This window comes from Felis catus, chromosome B4 (genome assembly GCF_018350175.1).
Source record: "Felis catus isolate Fca126 chromosome B4, F.catus_Fca126_mat1.0, whole genome shotgun sequence".
Lineage (NCBI taxonomy): Eukaryota > Metazoa > Chordata > Mammalia > Carnivora > Felidae > Felis > Felis catus.
In genome coordinates, this window is record NC_058374.1 from 103,017,393 (window position 1) to 103,041,063 (window position 23,671).

Sequence of the window (23,671 nt, forward strand, 5' to 3'; positions counted from 1 at the left end):
CATGAACTGCGAGATCAGGACCTGAGCCGAAACCAAGAGTTGGATGCTTGACTGACTGAGCCACTCAGGCATCCCTTTCATTTACCTTTTAAAATGAAAACCTAGTTAATTTTTGTGACCTACATATTTATTGGAATTCAAGCAGTGGCAAGTTGTGACAGACCTGCTCAGAAAAGCTCACTTATAATAAACTTTAAACAACTTGTAATAAGGGCACCTGGGTGGCTCAGTTGGGTAAGTGTCTGTCTCTTGGTCTTGGCTTCGATCATCCCAAAGTCCATGAGTTCAAGTCCTGTGTTGGGCTCAGTGCTGATAAATGCGGAGCCTGTTTGGGATTCTCTCTCCCTCTCTCTGTTCCTCCTCAGTCTCTTAAAAAACAAAACCAAAAATAAACAAAAACATCTTGTAATAAAATTTCAAGTTATGGTAATAAGCAAATTATGTGACCTTATTATAAAATCTTAAACTCCTGACTCCTCGATGCTTCTGTTTTTATTTATTTTCATTTTTTATTTTTTTGAGAGAGAGAGAGAGAGAGAGAGAGGGTGCAAGTGAACAAGGAACAAGAGAGAGATAAGCGGGGCTCGAACTCACCAACTGTGAGATCATGACCTGAGCCGAAGTCAGATGCTTAACTGAGCCACCCAGGAGCCCTAAATTTATTGCTTTGTAATCTAGTCATTTTGTAGGCAAAGAACAGAAATAAGACACTCTCCGTCACTTACCTCAGAGAAAGAGCAATCTGTCATTTCCAAAGCATTTAACCCCAGAGAACCTTTCCAAAATGAGTCAAGCAATGCATTTAGGTATCTAGAGCTATATACAACAGGAAAAACAATTTTATTCTATACTCAATCCTTTTTGGACAGCAGCTTGTGTACACGCAGTCACGCACAGAGATTACATGTATACAGTATAACACGTGGACATCACAGAAAAGACTGTTCATCACTCAGACTTCATGTTTGTGGCCAAAGATTTTCACCAATGGGTAGTTCATAGTTGTTAGTGGAGTCTGCTGTATTCTGCTTCTAATGATGAAGTGGAGGGCAAACTACAAGACTATTGTGTCCTAAGGGAAACACATGGTCCTGGTCTAAAGAGAACTGGGCTCTGGATGGTTTTCTTCTTATGACAACTTATGACATGGAGAATCATGACTGTTCAGATTGGCCAGGAAAGACTAAGTGATAACAAACTTCTAAGCAAAAGAGTAAAGCAGTCGAGTGGATTGGTAAATACCTACTTTTTGTATGAGACCTCTCTGACACAGTTCTATAGCTGCTTGTCATTTGGCTTTGAAGTATGTGCACGTGAAATTCTTTTATGCAGGACAAACAACAGTAATGTTCTTAGTTCTGTGAGCATGCTTAGGGAAAACAAGTACTGAAAATAGAAAAAATAGAATTGAATTCTTATATTAATGTAAACAAAGGCTTGCCACAAGTCCTTTACCCAAGTTCCCCAAATTAAAAGTGCCTCTTTTATGTAGTTATAGATGTGTAAGTAGATGAGGGGCTGAACTTGGGACAAACCCAGGTTGAGGAATGATGTGTTATTTTACATTTCAATGGAGTATTATCTTTATATGTATTCCCAAGCCTATGTCTGCAGCTAAGAAAAAGCACAGGTTTAATTTAGAAACCACAAAATGTCTATGTGAATGAAATCTCATGCTACAAAGCTACTATCTTGACACTTGCTATTATTTTTTACCCAGTTATTATCATAAAAAAACTAGTTCTCAGATTCTGCATACAGACAGCTTTATGTAAAATATATAAACATTTGTCGAAATTGGTACACAGATTGCATAAATATGGCAATTAAGATTGCATTTACAGATGTGCATGTACAATGTTGTGCAAATTATCACAATATTACAATTTCGAAAATTATTCAAATTGGAATCCAAGTAAAGCAATTAGTGAAAAAATACCCATGCAGAATTTAAATATCTCAGAACAAAATTTAAGTGTCTTCAGTAAAAGGTCACACATTTAAAATAGTTTTATTCATTTTATTTGTATATGTCAAAATACATTTTTATTTCCAAAATAGTGGGTTTTGCAACTAGTTTCATGCAGAAACAAGGTCTGCTCAATACTACCAATAAAATCAATATAGCACAGTAGCTGTTCAGTTTTAGATACAAAGAATAAATAACCTAAATACAAAACACTAAAATATTAGAAACATGTATTTAATCATTCTTCACAGGCATCCAAACTTCACAAATATAATCCTTAGCATGCCTAACTGTTGTGCAACCAGAACATGTTGCAGTCACTCAAACTGATCAATTATCTGTATATTTTACGTCCACATAAGACCATGGAAATTCTCTATATTCAGACCCACCATTCATACAGTTCAAATATAACCAAAAATAAAATTCCCATAACTATCCTTGTACCTTTAAAAATCAAGAATCCTGAGCTTGGTAGTAAGAGCATAACCTTATATCTTCATAAAACCAATCAAGAGAGAGAGGACTTAAAATCCTGCTTACCAAAACACCCTTTCCCAGCCCCAAAGTAATCTAAAATAGGCAGTAGAACACAATGACCTTTTAAAATGAAGGGGTACAAATTCACATTTAATATAGTATACAATACAATCAATAATACAATTAGCTACTATAAGCTTTACAATGTACAATTTATTCAAATGGCTGAACTGTTCAGTGGTTAAGGAGACAGTTATGTGCCAGAAAGATGTGGTATTTTTTTGCATGGTTTGATGAAAATATAAAAGCTATTTGTCCAAATAAAAGCCATCTTCACTATGTACTTGGTTTTGCTTTTTTTTTTTTTTTTTTAAAAGGCCACTGAAATGTATAAAATGGTCTGAACATGATGGTGGTATCAAAGTCAATGCCTCTTCACATGGCAATAACAGTGCATTTAACATTAACTCACGGTTAAGTCTGCAAATGATTTCATAGCATTACTTTGGCTAGCACAACAGTTTTAGACAGCACTCAGATAAATATAGGTATGTGAAATGTGAAGCAATTATCTTATGCAACTTTAGTTGTGGTTGAATACTATCAAATGAAAACTGAAAATAAAAGTAAAAGCACTTTACAGTAGAAAACTTTTGTAAAGATAGGGCCCCACATAATGTGTTACTTTTTAAGTCTTTATATCACATTGTTAGCAAATTTTGTTTTTAACACTATTATGGAGTAGCCTACTTTGCATTAACAGACATTTGAATTAAGAAAATAGTCAAGCATGCCATGTGGTGGTCTAAAAATCAAAACAATACACTTATTTATATATACAGCATCACTCAGTACCTGCTAAAATGAATGTGAAGATTATATACTACAATAATAAAAAACAAACAAAAACAAAAAAGTGACCAACAAAGGCAGAAAATAGGACTTAAAAGAATCTAATCTCAATTGACTTTAAAGCATTCATATAAGAAATAAATGCATATTGCACAAACAGTGAAAGCAAATGTTCCACCAAGCAATTCAGTTCCAGGCGGAAGACAACAGAGCATTAGCCTAATACATGACAATGATATCAGGAGAACAGGTGTTCTTTTCTGTAAATGAGAAAGCTGTGAAAACATAGATGAGTCTGCCACATGAAGAGTTAGAAGGAAAAAATACAAACCCAAACTTAGATGTAAAGCAAAAAAATATCGAAAAACTGGAAACTGTGGCACATCAAAAAATGTTGAATAACTGTCTTCTGTGAGAGCTGAAAGTTTTTGTTGACACAAAAGTATTTATGTACAACTAAGGCTTACTGGTTAAATATCTCTGAGGCATATCTGGCCTTGAACACTTTCCTTAAATGCTGGAGCTGTAAACAAGTTTTCTCAGTCATTAAAAAAAAAAATCTTCTCAGCAGCTGCATTAACATGAAACAATGGTCTTGATACAAGAAAAAAAAAAAAAAACCCAGAAAATTAAACAAAACAAAATTCCTAGATAAGAGGGCATTTGGCAGGATATCCGAAAATGACAGTCTCCCTGGATTCTTCCCAGGCTTCCAGTGACTGTCAATTATGGTCCACTGGGTTGCTCATATGTGCAATTCCATTACTTGCTGCTTTTTTTTCCTTTTTTTTATTTGGAAAGTTTGCTTATAACTCTGATCAAGGCCCCATTTTCATCCTTTAGCCTCTGGTTGTCTGCTTTTAGGTCTGGTAACATCTATGAGGGTAAAAATAAAAGAAACGGTTTTACTTCAATAGGAAGACAAAAATGTTACCCTTAGTGTTTTTATATTTTCACCACAAGACACATGAACAAGCTTTGTCAGTTATATAAATTTCTAGTGGCTAAAACGTATAAGAAAGAAAAAACTTGATTTGTGACGCTAATTAGTTTAATAAATGATGGAATGAGAAGTTTATTTTCCCAAAGTTATCATCTGGAATGTACTAAATCACTTGATATTATGACTCACAAGCACACTGTATTAGAGCAGCCAAGAAAATGAAGCCTGTTTTTGTTAGGATAGGCTCTCAAAGGGAGTTCCTCTAAGACTTCTATCAGCACCTAAACCAAACCCTTTTACTTTATTTACATCGGACCTTAAATATTATTCCACAAGAAAACCAGCCTATTTAGGGAAGTTTTGAGGGAGTTAGACTTGTTCTAAATTATTAGAATTCCTTAAAGGATTCAACTGTAGTACTAAGCTTAAGCATGTACTACAGTGTCTGATCCAAGATAGGTGCTCATTAAACGATAACAATTATTCCTATTATTGGAATAGTATAAAATAACTTATAAGCCAAAATATATTTATGAAAATATCTAAGCACTGAAAAAACAACCAGTATTTGGAACAAAGAGAAAAACACATGCTCAGGTCCTCAAAGGAAATCTATCTTCTGTTCTATAGACAAACTGAAGGAGGGGGTGGAAATGTTAGCAGTAAACTGGATTTTCTACTAAGAATGACTTAAATTCCATGTGCTCTGCCAGATTTGCTAGGAAGTAGAACAGTTTATACTTTGGACACTAACATACTTTGCAAGATACTGGAAATAGTTTTCTACTACCTTTCCTCAGCTTTCAAGATGTACTAGATTGTAAAAGTAGACAAAAGTAAAACTTCTACTTGGCAAAATTACCTTAAGCAAAATCTTTATGAAGAGTTTAAATTTATATGGAATGAATCAATTCTTGTTTTCAGAATATATGGTTATACAATACAGTAATGTGAAGTTTATGTATCAGGATACCACTGTAAAGGACTAAGTGAATATTACCTGAAGTGGTTCTGAGTGAAAATGACATTATTTTGAAAAACAGATAAAACGTGTTTAATAGTCACCTTCAACATATTAATTATATGTAAAATACATGTTACATTGTTTACGTTCCTTTTTCTTTCTAGTCAAGAATTTTAAATGGTCATAGTTTTAATCCATAAATTATCTGTAGAGCCAAAAATGTGCACAAGCTTTTGCAAAAGTGCAGACAAGTCTTTAAATCCCTAAACTGTTCTCTAAATTCACTGTAGTTTATCAGTCAGAATATACAATTAGTGACACTTTCTAACATTCTGAGAAGCCATGCATAATTAACAGTTATATGATAAGCTACAGACACAATGGCATTAATTTGTAAAAGTGAGCTCAAGACACGCTTACTAATACAAAAACACCTGCCTGGCTCTACCAAGAAGAAATGATGAAACTATAAGTTATAGGTTCACAGACTGCAGTTGCCTACAGAACCCTGAGCGCTTGGCTACCACTCTTGTCAAGGCCCTATTCTCAGTCAGCAGTCGTTCATTTAACTCTCTCAGAGTCTGAATTTGCTTTATTTGGTGCAGGTTCTGCAGGAATTAGAACATAAAGAAATAGAAAATAAAAAAATAAGAAAATGGAAAAGAGGACAATAAAAATACAAAGAATCACTGATAAATGAATATAAGAGGAAAAAAATTAAGAGTCTTAAAAGGATATTCCATGAGATTCACAAAGGTAAATAGTGTAGTCCTAAAATTCCATATCAAACAAAATACATAAACAAACAAAATCCAAAAAATTTGTCTCCAAAGTCATTCAGTAATAATATTCTAACAAAGAACCAAATTCAGCAATACAATAATTAAATCTTGACAGTCTAATTCTATAGGCACATTTTCCTAAGTATCAGTTCATTAATTCATAATGTGATAAAGATATTTTATGCAAGACAATATGATAAAAGGTAATCAATTAACTGTGCTATTTTTGTTCCCCCTGCAAGAAGTGTTCCTTCCAACATTCAAAACAAATTGTTACTTCTACAGGTAATTCAGAGTTCCATAAAATATAGCTCTGCTGGCCCACTACCGTAAAGTCCTTTATTTTCAAAGGAAAACACTTTTGTATCGATCCCCACTCCACCATTTACTCTCCAAGAAACAGAGTATGTGAAGCAGCACTCTCAACAATAGCCAAATTATGGAAAGAGCCTAAATGTCCATCAACTGATGAATGGATAAAGAAATTGTGGTTTATATACACAATGGAATACTACGTGGCAATGAGAAAAAATGAAATATGGCCTTTTGTAGCAACGTGGATGGAACTGGAGAGTGTGATGCTAAGTGAAATAAGCCATACAGAGAAAGACAGATACCATATGGTTTCACTCTTATGTGGATCCTGAGAAACTTAACAGGAACCCATGGGGGAGGGGAAGGAAAAAAAAAAAAAGAGAGATTAGAGTGGGAGAGAGCCAAAGCATAAGAGACTGTTAAAAACTGAGAACAAACTGAGGGTTGATGGGGGGTGGGAGGGAGGAGAGGGTGGGTGATGGGTATTGAGGAGGGCACCTTTTGGGATGAGCACTGGGTGTTGTATGGAAACCAATTTGTCAATAAATTTCATAAAAAAAAAAAAAAAGAAACAGAGTATGTGAAATGTGAAGAATAAATACTAAATCCCAAATCTTACAGTCATTATTGTCTAATTTCTTCTACACCTGACTATCAAAACAGCCATAAAAATTGATTAACAAAAAGATTTGAATTATAAATGTTCTCCTGGCTCACCTAAAACCTGGATTTAGGAATAAAGAGAAGCACGGCATATGGATAATTCACAAATTACACAATCAGTGTTGAGAACAATTAACATGAACACAGTATGTTATTAGTTCTGTAAAATTTAAGTTCGTAAACAGCACTGTCTCTCATAAGTAGTAGCATGGTTTACTTACTTTGAGCTCTTCTTCCATTTCAGATATTCTTCTTTCTAGAGCTCTTCGTTCCTAGATCAATTTAAGGTACCAATATTTATCACATAATTATTATATTCTTAATTCTCTAAGTTGTGAAATAGTGACACTTTAGAGTCAAAAATCAAATCAGGAGCAGTGTGGAAAAAGATGTGATGCCAGTGATGTGCAGAGAGCTTTCCAAATTTCTTTCAAGAAATAAATATGAAGATTATTATTTTTATTAATTTCTATAAGCTCTTTCTTTAAAGCTTTGACTTTAAGGTAAGATGCTACATAACATGTTCAAACTGTTTTTTCAGTTCATTTAAACTTAGGCATAGAATAAACCAATACTCAAGACTGAGGATTATGTAGAGAGGAAAAAAAACCCCACACATAGATGCAATTATTCTACAGTGACAGAAGCAGAAACGCAAGAAGCAAACATGCCTAAAATATGTGTCAACTTTCAAAAGGATCTAAGAGAAGTTCATCTCCTCCACCTGCAAGGTCTACTAGCCATTATTTATCCAGTTGGCTTTACAGTTTTGTACTGAGCTTGATACTGTGTGCAGCACTGATGCCGTGACTCTAATGAAGCAGCAGCTGCAGCATATATTTTCATGTTCCTCCTTTCAAAGAGTGACAGGCAAAGGCAACATACAATACGTTACTGCAGTGTACTGTTTTATTCTGCCTTAAATAATAAGCATTCTAGGGTGTTATGCAAAAAGCAAGCAGCAGTAATTAATGTGCTGTAAAACTTTGGTTAGGTCATACCGCCCAGAAGATACTGACTCTTGCCGGTCACCTTTCAGATACAAACCATTTAAATTTAGTTTAATCACTATGAATTCCCAAGACATTCTTTCCCAGATTAATAATTAATGTTGATATTTAGTAAAGCAGTACATTTACTGTAAATGTTAATGTTTTAGGTTATATGATGTAAAAAAAAAAAATAGGATCCTACTCATAGTCTTTTAAGTACCATGTTATTCTATGTTTAACTTGTTTAAACACTATTACATAGACAAAAATGTTATTTCCTATGAATAGGACTTTCTGCTAGTTAGTAATACAGCCATGACTAATTCATAAAAACCACTGCATTTCCCAAAACACTAGGATATATAGTGTCATATTTGATCCTCGTAACTTGGTGAAATGTCATAAATAGCCTATTTCCTTCTGCCCCAACATCCTTAATTTTATTAGGTACCTTCAAGATTTTAACTATTTTCTGGTAAAAAAAGACAAGAACACTTGTCTATATCTAACTGTCTTATCACCAAAATAGCAATTATAAAGATGCAGGCAATTTCTTCTGTTTGGCAAACTTATTAACATTAAAAAATATGGTTACGAGAAAATGTATGTAAAGTGCTTAGCCCAGTGCCTGCCTGGTACACTGAATAAATGCTAGCAGTTATTATTAATACTATGATTACTAATGTCTGTTAAAATGGAAGTAGATAAGCTACTCAGTAATTTATCTGCATTCGACAGGCAGGCAAAGGAGTCAGATGAGAATGTCAGAGTATGAATATATGTATCATGTATGCGCAAGCCAAGAATAAAAAAGGACAGACATCATTTCTCTCTCTCTCTCTCTCTTTTTTGTTTTTGGTCAAAAAGGTAAATTGGCTATTTTTATAATGGAATGGAAGAAAATGTTTTATCAACTGCTCCTGATTATTTATTCTTTGACTTAGAGATCACAGCTACCCAGGATATAACTTCTCTAACCACAGCTCACGTGAACTAACAGATACTTTTTGGGCATTTTCCTTTAACTTTTGATCATTTATACATTCTGAACTGCTCAAACTAAACTTGTGGAGTTATTCCTATGGCCACTGTAAGACCCCTGAGCAATAGCAATAATAAATGAAGAAATACACGTGACTATATCACAGCCAGCTAAAAAATTACAGAAAGACAAAAAAGAGCAAAAAGCTTTTCTAATAATCATTTTTTGTTTAAAATATCCTATTTAAGTTAAATATTTAAATTCAAAATTAAGTAAAGCATCATTAATTTAAAAAGAATTTTAAAATTTGATGTTCTTAGAATCTTATATAAACTTTAAATTTTGCAAACAATTAAACTAAATGTATACATGACCAAAATGTTTTAAGTATATCACCACAGAAAACCAAAGGAGATAAATGGCATATCAAAAACATCAGATTCATTACCACAATGTGTATATTTCAGAATGAAGGCAAAGATTTTTTTAATCCATAAAAGGAATAACATGGTAAATTAACTCTTAACACCTACAGAGGCAGGGTTATTTCACACCTACAGAGATCCCATAGAACTGTATAAAGAAGCTAAGCCAGAAAACATTCCTAATTAAATTAACATTAATCTACACTAATTAAAACTATCAACCATAAAGCCAAAACTGAAAGAAAAAAATCCTCCACTACTGCTTATATAAAACAATAAAAGGGGAAAAAGATTACTTACTCAATAAAACGGACACTTACCCTTTTTTCCATTTCCAATAGTGACCGATCAGCAAACCTTTCTTGCCTCTGTAACAAAGTAAGAAATATAAAAGGGATCTAAGTACAGTAAATGTGGGGGGTGGTAGTGGAGGAGGACCACAGTAGCTCTCCTCTAGTGGTATTCAAATAAGTCATACTAGTCAGGTAGAGGAATACACAGGTATAAATAAAAATCAGTTTTGTATTGAAACAATAAAAAGTTAAAGGAATGCTTAGAAACAGAATGGTGTCCACAGCTCTCATGGACTACATTCCACTTTCCTCAGGTCTTTACATAGTACAGTACGGGGTAAGGAAGGAGGAGAACTGTGGAACAACACCAAAAAGATCCTACAGTTTCTCCTCCAATGCTCAAACTCTCTCCTTTCCTACACCACCAGGAGGAGTGGCTAATCCGAATGGTCAAATTCTAAGACCTTGACTGAAATGTAGTTCGGACTAGATTGAGTGAAATATCCATGCAGACAAACCAGTGAACTGGCCTAAATTTTGTTTTCTCTCCCAGCTTAGTCTTGCCCACTCTCTCTCTCTAGAGTTTTTGTTAACAATCACCCATATTCCAAAACTGGTAAGTAAGGTTCATACTCCTGGTCACTTAGAAGAGATCCTAGCTACATAGCTTTTCTTCTCCTGGTGAACTTAGGACTCATTTTCCTGCTTCCTGTACAATGTGATCAACTCAAAGTTGACAAAGTCCCCTGAGATTTGGGGGATGGAAAGGACCCTTGGGATTTTAAGTCATATGGTGCATGTAACACCACAAAGCTCTGCATATGAATACTGAGTAAAAGACCCAGTTAAAAAACAAGTTCTATCCTAGTTCTTTCTGACTTACACTGACTTCTGTACATTTATCTCCCTTGGGATTCCTGGTCACTTTGCTGGAAAAAAAAACAACCAAAAACTCATCAAATGGCTCACTTCCCAAAAGCGAATTTGCTGAATAATCAATCTTACCAATTTACTAGAAGTGTTTTTTTTTTTTTTTTTAATGTTTATTCATTTATTTTTGAGAAAGAGATACAAGCAGGAGAGGAGCAGAAAGAGAGAGGGAGACACAAAATCTGAAGCAGGCTCCAGGTTCTGAACTGTCAGTGCAGAGCCTGATGTTGGGTTCAAACCCATGAACCATGAGAGACCTGAGCCAAAGTCGGCCGCTTAATCGACTGAGCCAACCAGGTGCCCCCCAAAATAGTTTTTGACAACTTTTTTTAAATGTTTATTTTTGAGAGAGAGAAAGAGAGCAAGTTGGGGAGGGGCTGAGAGAAAGTGAGACAGAGGATCTAAGTAGGCTCTTCGCTAATGGCAGAGAGCCTGATGTGGGGCTCAAACCCACACATAGTGAGATCATGACCTGGGCCGAAGTTGGATATCTAACCAAATGAGCCACCAAGGTGCCCCTTTGACACCTTTTTTAAAAGAATGATAAGTAACATTTTTTTAAAGTTTATTTTTGAGAGAGAGTGGGGGAGGGGTGGAGAGAGGGAGACACAGAATCTGAAGCAGGCTCCAGGCTCTGAGCTGTCAGCACAGAGACTGACATGGGGCTCAAACCCACAAACTGAGAGATCATGACCTGAGCTGAAGTCAGATGCTCAATGCACTGCGCCACCCAGGTGCCCTGTTTTTTGGCAACTTTATTAACAAGAATGCTCTTTTATGACTATTAACTACAAAATTTACTTAAAAATATATTTCATCATTAAATGTTTTTTTTCCTTTTTAAAGATTTTAAGTAATCTCTACACTCAAAACAGGGATTGAATTTACAACTCCAAAATCAAGAGTTGCAAGCTCTACTAATTGAGCCAGTCAGGCACCCCTAAATGTTTCTTTATACAATTTTCTGTTCTGTCAGCCCTTTCAGTATTCATGCTTTAGTATTATTCAGACTTGCAACCGTTACTTTTTGATCCTTTTATCACAATTTCTTTTTTGTGGTTATGGTATATAAAAGTTAAAGATCTAATCATAGCCGGGTATCCTTCCCTTTCTCTGTTGTTTTAAATGGTTTTATGCTTTTGTGCTTACTCTTTCTGGAAAAAGAAAAGTCGACATTTTAATTACTTATTGTTAGAAATCAAATATAAAATATATATGTATCAAATATAAAAACTTTTCAACTAATTCTGATTTCTTTTTGTTTTTAAATTTAAATTTATATTTTAATTGCTAGAAATACAAAACAAAGGCTAATATAATGTGCCCCTTGAAGATCTGCAAATGAATCCTAAAAATGTTTAAATGACTGAAAGATGCAGGCGCATCTGGCTGGCTCATTCAGGAGAGCATGTGACTCTTGGTGTCAGGGTCGTGGGTTTGAGTTCGGTAGCAATTACTTAAAAAAAAAAAAGAAAAAGAAAAAGAAAAAGACTGAAAAATTTTAAAATGACATTCAAAAGCACCCAAAAGAAATCAGAAATAGCTGAAACAATGCCATTATATGTAAGTTAATGAAAGTTTAGATGGAAAATTGGCATTTTATTGAGGAGTTTTCTTCATATAGGGACATTTTAGCAACTTTATGATTTATGTGCTAATTTCTTATGTTAAAAATCAATTTTATCAATTAGTTAATATTTCTGGTAAATCTTGTAGTTAATAAGCTGTTAAAATCATAATTACTAAATCTAGTGAAATGACATTTGACAAAATATTCATCAAACCAGCTTTTGGTAAATCAGCCTATTTCCCTCTGTTGGAGACTACATGGAGGAGGGTGGCTGGACTAAGACAGGACTTAAAGATTCTAGAGTCCCTTGGCCAACTATTATCAAACATATGATTAATAGGATGATATCCCTTGGAAAAAACTCCATGCAACTATCAAACTGCCACCACTATGTTATGGAAGTAATGCTCAAAAAAGAAAATTAAAAAATCAGGTGGAATGATTCATAGTAGACTTAAATACTCAGGATAAATACTCTAGAGTTGAACAAAAAGCTTAATGTTTATCAGATCTGCTTTTACATATATCCTTAAATTTTACAAATAACATTTACATAGGTTTTCCAACTAAGTTAGTAACTCTGAATACTTACCGATGTCTTAAACTCTGAATTACCCTTCCCATTATTCATTCAGTATACTGGGCATGGTACTCAGAATGTCTGCTAAGGCAGAAGCTGTCATACTTTTTAATCCAGTGACTTTTCTGGCCACAGTCCACAGGATCAGAAACTGGTACAGGACCCAAAGGCAACTTGCTATTGGTTGTCCAGTGTCCTATGAAATTGGACTTTTCACTAACAAGACCGTGAGCTGTAACAGGACTGCTCCATGCTGATAATAACTGGCTAATTCTATCAGTTCTCCTCTCTTGTAGAATTGTCTCAAATGAGAGACATATAGGAAGAATGAAATGACAACAGGGTACGCAGAGAGCAGAAAAACAGAGAAGGTAGTAAGCAGTAAAAACACAGATTAGTTGACTCACCAGTTACAGGACACTGCTGTAGAAAGCAGTGAACTTTTTTTCTTTTTAAAGCAGTGAACATTTTTATTTAGAAAACATTATGATCAAATCTCTAGAGCTAAAGCTATTTTCAGAAAACTAGTTATGATATTTTTATATGAGGAGGTTTACAAAGCTACTAATGCAACCCAAAGAAAGATGACTTTCCAGTTTACCATAAAGCCTAAGCATAAACCAGCAAGTTGTAACTTGTATGACATTCTAAGTTTTTATGACACCTCACTGTGAAATGTGTTCTTGTTCTGACTTACTTCTCTGTATATCCTTATAGTAAACCCTCAGCAGCTGATGGAATCTGCAGAGCTGAATAACCTCATAAGGTTATCTTAACTCCTGGAATTTTAGCAAAGCCTCCACTGTGCATTGCCAATTGCTTCACAATGTAATAGTGGTTAACAACAACAAGAAGGTACCTAGTAACAAGTAGAAGTTCACATAGAGAACTTAAAAAATTATAAAAAAGGTAAGTATAAAAGAATGACCAATGAAAGTATACAGTCTCATTTATACAACTGGAGATGCCATTTTTAGGTCAGTGACTTCAAACTGGATTCCAAAAGTTGTACTGCAGAAATTTGTTTATACTAGAAGGTCTCATGTTAAAATTAAACAAGTTTGTTTTCTTAAAAATTATGGGACCCCTTAGAGGCTTTTAACACATGAACAGTATCCTATAAAACTTCCAAGATGTAGTATAGTATCTCCGAAGATTCTTGGGTTACAAAACTCTTCTCTTTGAATGAGGACAGGTAGAGAATGAGGAAGGAATGTGTCTATCACTATCTCCCACAATTATAGTATTCCATGAAAAAAGCTTAGGAAACAATTCCTAGATCAAATGTATCCTACATCATATATACAGCTGTGAATTTTGTTCAGCTATTCCAATTTTCTTGTCTAAAATGGTCTCGTGTAGGCTGCTGCATAGTAGGTAAAAAGCGTTAACGACAAACTATCTTATTCCAGCATTATTATATCAAATTACTTTTTAAGGAACAAACAGAAAATATTTATAATGAATAAAAGTGATTATAGCGGTGCCTGGGTGGCTCAGTTGGTTAAGCGCCAGACTTCGGCTCAGGTTGTGATCTCACAGTTCGTGAGCTCGAGCCCCACACCCTGGGCTCTGTGTGGACAGCTCAGAGCCTGGAGCCTGTTTCATATTCTGTGTCTCCCTCTCTCTCAGCCCCTCCCCCACTCTCACTCTGTTTCTTTCAAAAATAAAACATTAAATTAAAAAACAGTGATTACAAAATTATTTTACGGCCTTAAGAAGATTCTGTATAGATGCTTTTAAAACCTTGCTACATTTGTATTCTGGAAATAAGCATTTAAGCCCTGTATGCATCACAACATAAGCATTAAAAGGCTTAAAAACACCTCAACTTTCCACTACAAGGCTATACATCTGTGTGTGTGTGTGTTTAAGTTTATTTATTTTGAGAAAGAGAGAGTACACGCTGTGCACGCATGGTGTAGGGGCAGAGACAGAGACGGAAAGAGACAATCCCAAGTGGGCTCTGCATTGACAGCGTCCGACACGGGGCTCTATCTCATGACTGAGATCATGACCAGAGACTAAGTGTCAGATGTTTAACCAACTGAGCCACCCAGGTACCCCTATACTTTTGTATTGTTAATTCATTCTAGAAAGAAGTAAAATGAAGTCATCATTAAACTGTATGATCTTGATTCCTTCTTACTGATAAGCTATTATCAGTAACCAAACTTATCTTTCAAAGAAACATCTGAGAATATTTCAGTCCAGTTTTTTAGACAGAATAAATCACAACTATTACCTTCAGGGTAACGAACAGAAAAAGGTACAAACCTGGGTGGCCTTTTCCAATTGTAATTTAAGATCTGTCAGTTCCATATTTGTATCATGTAGCTGTGCTTTCAGCTTTTCATTTTCAGCTAGAATTTGTTCATAAAGCTGTAAAAAGTAGGGTAGAACAAATTACTTTTCTGCTCTCCTAATATTTTAAGATTTCACATTGATTATTTGCAATATTGAAACAGATTAATAAGAGACAGAAGCCATTAAAGGAGACATTAAAAAAGTATTTTAATGCTTTGTGGTTGCAAGGCAGAAATTTTTGGTTATGCTATGCAGGTGTTTGTCCATATAAACTCTTTAACAAATTAGATCATGTTACAAATTTAAGACATCACTAAAAAATCTAACTTTTCTATTTCCATTAAAAAAAATTCATTTATATGATAAAGAGGGACTACATATCTACAGACCAATGATAGTTACAGCTAAGGGTTGAATAGCTTCCAAGTGATCTTCATTTGGGGTCTGTGAACTTCTCTGCCTACCATTCTCTCTTGAATTCCTGACACTGAGATGGAGCATCAGTTGTATTTATCATTTAATGAATGTATTTTTCCTTTAATGAAATTTAAAGGAAAGTGAAATATTTCTTGAATACTTTTGTAACACTTGAATCTACTATTTCTTTCCCCTTCATCTCTACTACTACCACTATAGATGGCTAAAATCATCTCTTATTAGACTATTTTAATATTAAAACTGTTTTCCTGACCTCTTTCTAATTTGTTCTATTAGCAGCAAGAATTAACTTTTCCAAATTACAATCTCAATTTCATATGCCAACCATTCCATTAACCCTCAGACATTAGAAACCCTTGACTAGCTTCTCAGGGTCCTCAGTATGAAGATATCCTTAAAACACCCTGTGAAACAGGTATGGTCTGGTCCTGACGTGCACACCTAACTGCAATGTCACACCTCCATCCTTTCTGCTCTACTAGCCATACTGAAAATTTAATTACTTCAATGCATCCTGTGCTGTTCTACCATCAGGTCAATGTCTTTGCAGTTCACTCCACGTAGAAAACTTTTTTGTCCCATTCTGCCAGTTTAACTAATCACCCTTCTGGGATTCACTTCTGAAGTTTCACTTCTTCAGAACATCTGTTTCTAGGCCCTGTAACTTTCCTTTGTTATACACTTTTAGAACACAGATCCTTTACTTCAGGATAATTGTTTCTATTTTCAAATTATACATTTACTAGTATGACTGTATGATAACTTCTCTCTCTTCTACTACATGGAAGATATCCATAAGTGTAATGACAGCATCATCAATCTACTGCTGATAAGTAGAAACTCACCACTTAGCACAGTTCAGGGTTCAATTCTTTACCGAATGAATGACAATCTTATTCATAATGTAAATCGACCTCCCACCTTCCTTCTCTTGCTGACTTAGTTTGTAAGAAAGTGATACAAATAGCTGCCAGATAGCTGGGGAACACATACAAGTATCACAAGGCTTCTTTTTCCCCCAACAAATTTCATCAGGTTTATTCTAAGCTCAAAAAATGTAAGAACTATGATAGAATCCTAGACTGTTGAGTTTCCAAGACTTACTTCCTAAATACTTCCATCCTTAATCTGTAATAGCACTTAAGCTACCACAAGTTTTTTAGTTACTTAGGAAAAACTCTATTCTCCTAGGAAAGCTCTATTCCCTTTTTTTGGCCACCTCTTATTAACAAATAGGTAAAGAAAAATGTGTGCGCATGCACACACAAACATCCCCAATACCCATGCCTCTTTTCAACTCAATCACAGTATCACCATACTAGCCTGAGACACTTAAGTGTGAAATAAAGTCTCTTTCCTTTAAAAACAACAACAACAACAAAACAGCTATTTATTTATAGGCTATCTACCATTTAGCGCCCCAAACTGAAAATTAAGTTATTTCAAGATATTGATTTCATGATGAGTTCCAGGAATAATATCCAAACACAAATATATCAAATATATCAATAGATCAACCAACAATTATTTTTTGATTAAATATAGTTGAATAACCCAAGTACCTTTTTAAAGTCAGTTGAGTCGTCCTTTTCTAGCCTGCTACTATAAGGTTTTCTTTCTTCTAAGTAACTGTATGATCCAGAGCGACCCAATAAGGAATCATACCGATCACTAGCTGATGTGGAACTGGTTTCATATCTTTAAAAGATGAATTAAAGTCAAAATCTTTATTAAAGGCTTTTACAGCTCACAGTAACATGCATCCTACTACATTTGAACTTGATATTCCAAAACAGCAGATAACATTCTCCCTCATCTATTATCAATCAACTTTTATGATACATTTAATAAGTGGAAAGTTATTTATAATATTATTCATTTCCATTATTTGAGGAAGAGATTCAATATATCTATATCCAAAAGTCAGAACTGGTTTCACATCACGATAAATTATTTCAACAATTTTAAATGGTACATTTTTTTTACATTTTAAAATCTCTGAAATCAGAACATAGAACATGGCTTATAATTGATGGTGTATTATACTTTTTGGTAGCACTTTTCCTTTAAGTGGCCTACAGTTGTCTAAAAATTTTAGATTTGATAAACTAGTCTATCCAAACAGATAATAGGTCTGCCCTAAACAGAAAGAACATATCTCATTTGTACATGAGAATTCTCTTATTATCTCGTTCTGAATTCAGGTTACCTTTTCTTGATAAAAGCTATTGCCTCCATATTTCAATGGAAATGTGTAGTATACAAAAATTTGTTCTTGGTTTTACAAGGCTTTGGTTAACAATTATGGGCAAGAGAAATGGAATGGAGGTTAGACTCAAGGACACTGTGGAAGTTCTCTAAAAGGTAAATAATTTTGAGCTAGATGACAGTTTTTAGTGTCTTCACAGTTTTTCTTTTGTTTAAAGCAGGGATTGGAGAGAAGATTCAGAATACCTCATCAAATAAATTTATGGTGGGTTTCATCAGTCCCTGCTGATAACAAAGTTATCACTGTTGTAAGGGTTTAAGAAAAAATTTTCTTTCTTAGTGAGTTACTGGGACTATTTAACTAGAAGTAAAGGCTTTGACAAAGAAAGCTGGTAACAGTTATTAGGTCGTCTAAACATCCACAGATTTTTATTATTCAGATAATCCTAACAACTCACAAAATCCATAAGTATCTAAAAGCAACATGGAATGAAAATCTAAAAATAAAAATAAGAAAAAAGTCAGTAAAAATATAAAACATACCTAGAAATGGAATCCGTCTAGAAAAAAGAGAAAAACACAGGCATACTAAATTTCTATACTTTTATTAAAGCAACTTGATAGATCAAGTAAATTTAACATAACATTTATGCTATTGTCACACTACTAAACTTCTCTATTTACTATCTATATGTTTTAACTGTAATGTGATTATTCTTAGAAGTTCTAGAACAGAATCACTATATTTTTCATGCATAATAGCCATGCAACTAATTACACTTGGCAATTTATGGTCATCTTTTATGAATTTCTGAAAATACCATCATACAATATTTTTAATTAGAAGAAAAAAAAGAGAGAGACTAAGACACATATTTATTACTTATACCTACCCTGCAGGAGAAAGTAGTATGTTTATATTAAGAAACATCAAGTTTACTACATGATATCCCAAAGCAACTATTTTTCTCATTTTTCTGTTTTTGAAGCAAACAAATGAATACTTGAAGTATTTTATGTATAATAGTATACACATATTTTGTTTAAAACTTACTTTCTAGAAATCTAGCTATAAATTCCTCCAAGTTTAGCAATTAGGGGATAGGAAATTAGGATTTAATTTTCTCAAGTAAGTGGTATGCTATGTCAATGTTTCATAACTTTTCTTATCTAAATAGTGAAATGATTAATAGGGTCTTAGTAGGGGACAAAACTTTTTTGGTGGTCATCCTTAGCTTTTTCCCTTTCTACTGAAGCACTAGCTGAATCTATAATTTTCTGTAAGGTAACTATTAAGAAATGGTTTGCTAAAAGAAAGAAAAAAAAAGAATGGTTTGTAAAATTTCAAAATTTAGATAATTGTATTTTTCCATTATATTTATCTCTGAATGCACTGTAAAATTATTGAGTTCTTTTGGGATTATTTAAAGTCTAACTTTGACTAAAAATGCCTTACTAGTCTATTGAAATTGAAAACCAATTGTAGGGGGCGCCTGGGTGGCTCAGTCGGTTAAACGCCCGACTTCAGCTCAGGTCATGATCTCATGGTCCGTGAGTTTGAGGCCCATGTCGGGCTCTGTGCTGACAGCTCAGAGCCTGGAGCCTGCTTTGGATTCTGTGTCTCCCTCTCTCTCTGTTCCTCCCTTGCTCATGCTCTGTCTCTCTTTCTCTCTCTCTCTCAAAAATAAACCAGCATTTTAAAAAAATTAAAAAAAGAACCCACCCAATTTTAATTTTGCACTTGCTTCCTATTTTTTTCACACAATGCTTTACCTCATTGATTTATTCATTAGTTTTATAACAATTAACAATTCTGAAGCGAAATTACAATTTTTGAGAGATTCAAATTCATACATTGCTAAGAGAATAGACTTTGTAAGTTCTCATCACAAGAAAAAGAATGTATAACTATGTGTAGGAATGGATGTTAACTAGACTTATTGTGATCATTTTGTAATATATACAAATAATGAATCACTATGTTGAACACCTGAAACAAATACAGAATTATATGTCAATTATATCTCAAAAAAAAAAAAAAAAAAGAACAGAACAAAAAAAAACCCAAGAGATCCTATTAAAATTCAAAAAAATATCCATGTGTACATATCAAATGAAAACATCACCTCTCACCTCACCAATTTGCACTCTGGTTCACTGATTTAAATTTAAGAAAAAACAAAAACTCCAAGCAGTCACAGAAATCACTCAAATTTCATTTCTTTGTCTTTAAAAATCGTGTGATCACTGGTCATTATTTACATTCTTAAAATTGGGATAAAAACCCCGTAACACAAAATTCACCATCTAAACTACTTTTAGGAGTATAGCTTAATAGTGTTAACTATATTCGCATTGCTGTGCAACACATCTCTAGAACTTTTTTATCTTGCAAAACAAACTTTACACCCATTGAACAACTCCCCATATTCTTCTACCCCCAACTCCTGGAAACCAGAACTCTACTTTGTCAGAGTTTGAATAGTTTAGATACCCCATGTAAATGGAATCATAGCATGTCTATTTTATGACTAGCTTATTTCAAATGGTAGATGTCCTTATTTCATAGAGTAACATCCTTGCTCCCTGTGTTATAAAATTATTTTTTCAAAGTAAAAATAACCTTATTGCAGTGCCAGAAGGTCATATAAAAGTATCACAGCGTAAAAAAGTTTCACTGTAACTCCCTGTGCCTCCAACCCTCTTAGATAACTACTGTTAACCTTTTTTGGATACACATGTAAGTGAGCTTCTGATTTGTACTGTTATACTAATCTCAGTAAAGAATGAATTTATTACAGTTCCAAAATCTTATATAAAAATGCCTATTTTAATAGTAAACATACCAAATCTGAGCATTATTAACTTCTGCTAATTTCACTTTTTATTTTACCTGTCATGTCTTTGGTTGTTAAGATTGAATGCATTTTAAAATTTACTGGCCATTTATATTTCTTCTTTTATAAAACTTACTAATTTCATATATCCTGTCTCTACTTTCCTTTTAGTGAGTCTTTTAATAGTACAAATACTAATCTTTTAAATGTTGAAAAGAGGATTAAGATTATTCACTTTATAAACAGAGTAAATGTGCTCAACTTTAATAAGGGTATCTTTTCTATCATATTCTAGTTTTACATGTTTAAATAATCAAATCTGTTAATCTTTTCTTTTTCTTGCCTTAGTGTTATAAATTCTTTTTTATTTATTCTTAAAAAAATTTTTTTTATGGTTATTTGAGAGAGAGAGAGAGAGAGAGAGAGAAAGAAAGAGCGCACGCGTGCGCATGAACAGGGGAGGAGCAGAGAGGGAGGGAGACACAGAATCTGAAACAGACGCCAGGCTCTGATCCTTCAGCAGAGAGCCCAACACGGGGCTCGAATGCGTGAACTGCAAGATCGGGACCTGAGCCAAAGTCGAAGGCTTAACAGACTGAACCACCTAGGCACTCCTATACTTAAAATTCCTGATTTATTACTAATGTCCTTTGCGAGGAAAAGTTTTATTATCTAACAATTTAGTGATAGCAAATCACAATAACCAAAGCAACATAAGTCCCATTTTTAGAAATAATGAACGTTATAATAATTATCATACATAATTCTATGTAACGGATGTTATGATAAAGTAATGCAGCTTTCTATGATAACATTTAATCTTAATTTCTTTTAATTTATATCCTGAAGGTAGACAGCTTGAGCTTCATATGCAATTGAGAATTTTTAAGAACTTTTTGGCCTTATCCAATTTACTTATCTTTGAAGCAAAAATGTACAGGGCACACACCATTTTGTAATGTAGTTAACTTGGATTCCAGAACCCTAATGGAAGTTCTGTCATCAAACACACTATTGAGGTGTTGATGACACTATTTATTTCAGAAAATGTACAGAAGAATTTTGCTGCTAATACTTTTACACAGAAAAGTAAGGGCTGATGCTACTTTTTTAAAAAAAAATTTTTTTTTAATGTTTATATCTGAGACAGAGAGAGACAGAGAACGAGTGGGGGAGGGTCAGAGAGAGGGAGACACAGAAGCAGAAGCAGGCTACAGGCTCCGAGTTGTCAGTACAGAGTTGGACGCGGGGCTCGAACTCACAAACCGTGAAGGCATGAACTGAGCCAAAGTCGGTTGCTCAACTGACAGAGCCACCCAGGCGCCCCGATGCTACAAGTTTTAAAAAGAGAGTACCATACTGGTGGAAGCACTTTTCTAGTCTACTGTAGAAGACACTGTTAGTATGTTAACCTCCATTCTTCCTTTTCCTCATGGTGTACCAGTCATTTGGTTTAGGTGAGATGGTATATGGCCCACATTAGTAGCAAAATGCCTGCACTATCTTAGTGGTGGGCCTTGTCTGGCTTAAGCCAATTATTGTAATCCCAGCAGTGTGAGGTAAACTAGCTTGAGGCTGAAGCTGACACAGGGTTGTGTAATATAACTGGAGCACAATAAATTCTCTTTAGTTTGAGTTGGGTTTTCTGTTACTTGTAACTGAATGTTAGCACAAAAACAAGAGCTAAATAATCCTTTATTTAAAATGAAAAATGGGAATGAGAGCTGGTGCAGCCACTCTGGAAAACAGTATGGAGATTCCTCAAAAAACTAAAAATAGAACTACCCTACGACCCAGCAATTACACTACTAGGCATTTATCCACGGGATACAGGTGTGCTGTTTTGAAGGGACACATGCACCCCAATGTTTATAGCAGCACTATCAACAATAGTCAAAGTATGGAAAGAGCCCAAATGTCCATCGATGGATGAATGGATAAAGAAGAGTGTGGTAAATATGTACAATGGAGTATTACTTGGCAATCAAAAAGAATGAAATCTTTCCATTTGCAACTACATGGGTGGAACTAGAGGGTATTATGCTAAGCGAAATTAGTCAGAGAAAGACACATATCATATGACTTCACTCATATGAGGACTTTAAGAGACAAAACAGATGAACATAAGGGAAGGGAAACAAAAATAATATAAAAACAGGGAGGGGGACAAAAGATAAGAGACTCATAAATATGGAGAACAAACAGAGGGTTACTGGAGGGGGTGTGGGCTAAATGGGTAAGGGGCACTAAGGAATCTATTCCTGAAATCATTGTTGCACTATATGCTAACTAATTTGGATGTAAATTATTAAAAAAAAATAAAATTAAATTAAAAATTAAAACAAACAACCCAGTTCTCCTGTTTATTAAGAATTTACAGCTCTGAGATATAATACTAATGATTATTTTAAAATTAAGTGTATGTTCAAATTAAGAAAAAAATAAAGCCACTCTTTGGGATTTCCTAATAAAATTGCTTATTTCTGTGAAAGAAATAGATAAAATGAAAAAAAATCTATTTAAATTGTTTGGAACTAAGAAAATGTTTCTTCTTAGAAACAATTTTCTACTCAATGTTGATTAACAGTAAAACTTAAAACCCAACTAATCTGAATATGCTTCAAAGTCATAACTCTGTGAGTCAGAAAATCTTTTCCCTTCTAGCCCAGCCTGGTGGGATGCAAGGTCTATGTGATAAGGCAGTGAGAAGTGCCAGCTCAGGATGGTTTACTAACCCATTCCCTCTTTTTTATCTATTGTTTTTTCTTGAAAGATGGGAATTCATAGGGTAGCAATGGGAAAGGAAGACAATGGTCAAGTTTACATAATATAATAAACACAAGACACAGGGGAATTGGGGGAGTGCTGACAACTGATAGGCAAAAGATTTAAAAGTTATGGATAAAGTTTTACCCTGCAAATAATTGTACCCTTGGAAGTAATTAATTTCTCAATATCTGTCTGGCTACCTAATTATAAAATAAAAGTACCTTTCAGGACAAAATAGGAAACCTGGCCCTGAAAGTAACATCCACAGTCACGTAGCACAGGTAACCAATTTCTGGTCACTTCATATTATTGTAGATTCTTGCTGATTGCAAAGAATTTAATAGTTCTATTTAGGAACTCCAAGTCAAAAAT

The 23,671-nt window shown here is 34.2% G+C and overlaps 1 protein-coding gene across 9 annotated transcripts in view; it reads right to left on the reverse strand.

Moving 5' to 3' along the window:
• Positions 1 to 2,006: 2,006 nt before the first annotated feature.
• The window catches only part of PPP1R12A (protein phosphatase 1 regulatory subunit 12A), a 162,042-nt gene continuing 140,377 nt past the window's right edge, over positions 2,007 to 23,671 (reverse strand). For 4 of the 9 annotated variants that reach the window (XM_045062105.1, XM_019835270.3, XM_019835271.3 and 1 more), the window contains 7 exons: positions 18,237 to 18,253; positions 17,048 to 17,183; positions 15,018 to 15,122; positions 9,688 to 9,735; positions 7,190 to 7,240; positions 5,647 to 5,816; positions 2,007 to 4,177 (listed from right to left, as the gene is read on the reverse strand). In XM_045062105.1, coding sequence (XP_044918040.1) covers positions 5,682 to 5,816; positions 7,190 to 7,240; positions 9,688 to 9,735; positions 15,018 to 15,122; positions 17,048 to 17,183; positions 18,237 to 18,253 — 492 coding nt within the window. In that variant the 3' untranslated portion in view covers positions 2,007 to 4,177; positions 5,647 to 5,681. Of the gene's footprint in view, positions 4,178 to 5,646; positions 5,817 to 7,189; positions 7,241 to 7,969; positions 8,001 to 9,687; positions 9,736 to 15,017; positions 15,123 to 17,047; positions 17,184 to 18,236; positions 18,254 to 23,671 lie in introns of those variants that run through there. The other 5 variants (XM_006933908.4, XM_006933907.5, XM_019835268.3 and 2 more) reach the window with 4 other exon arrangements.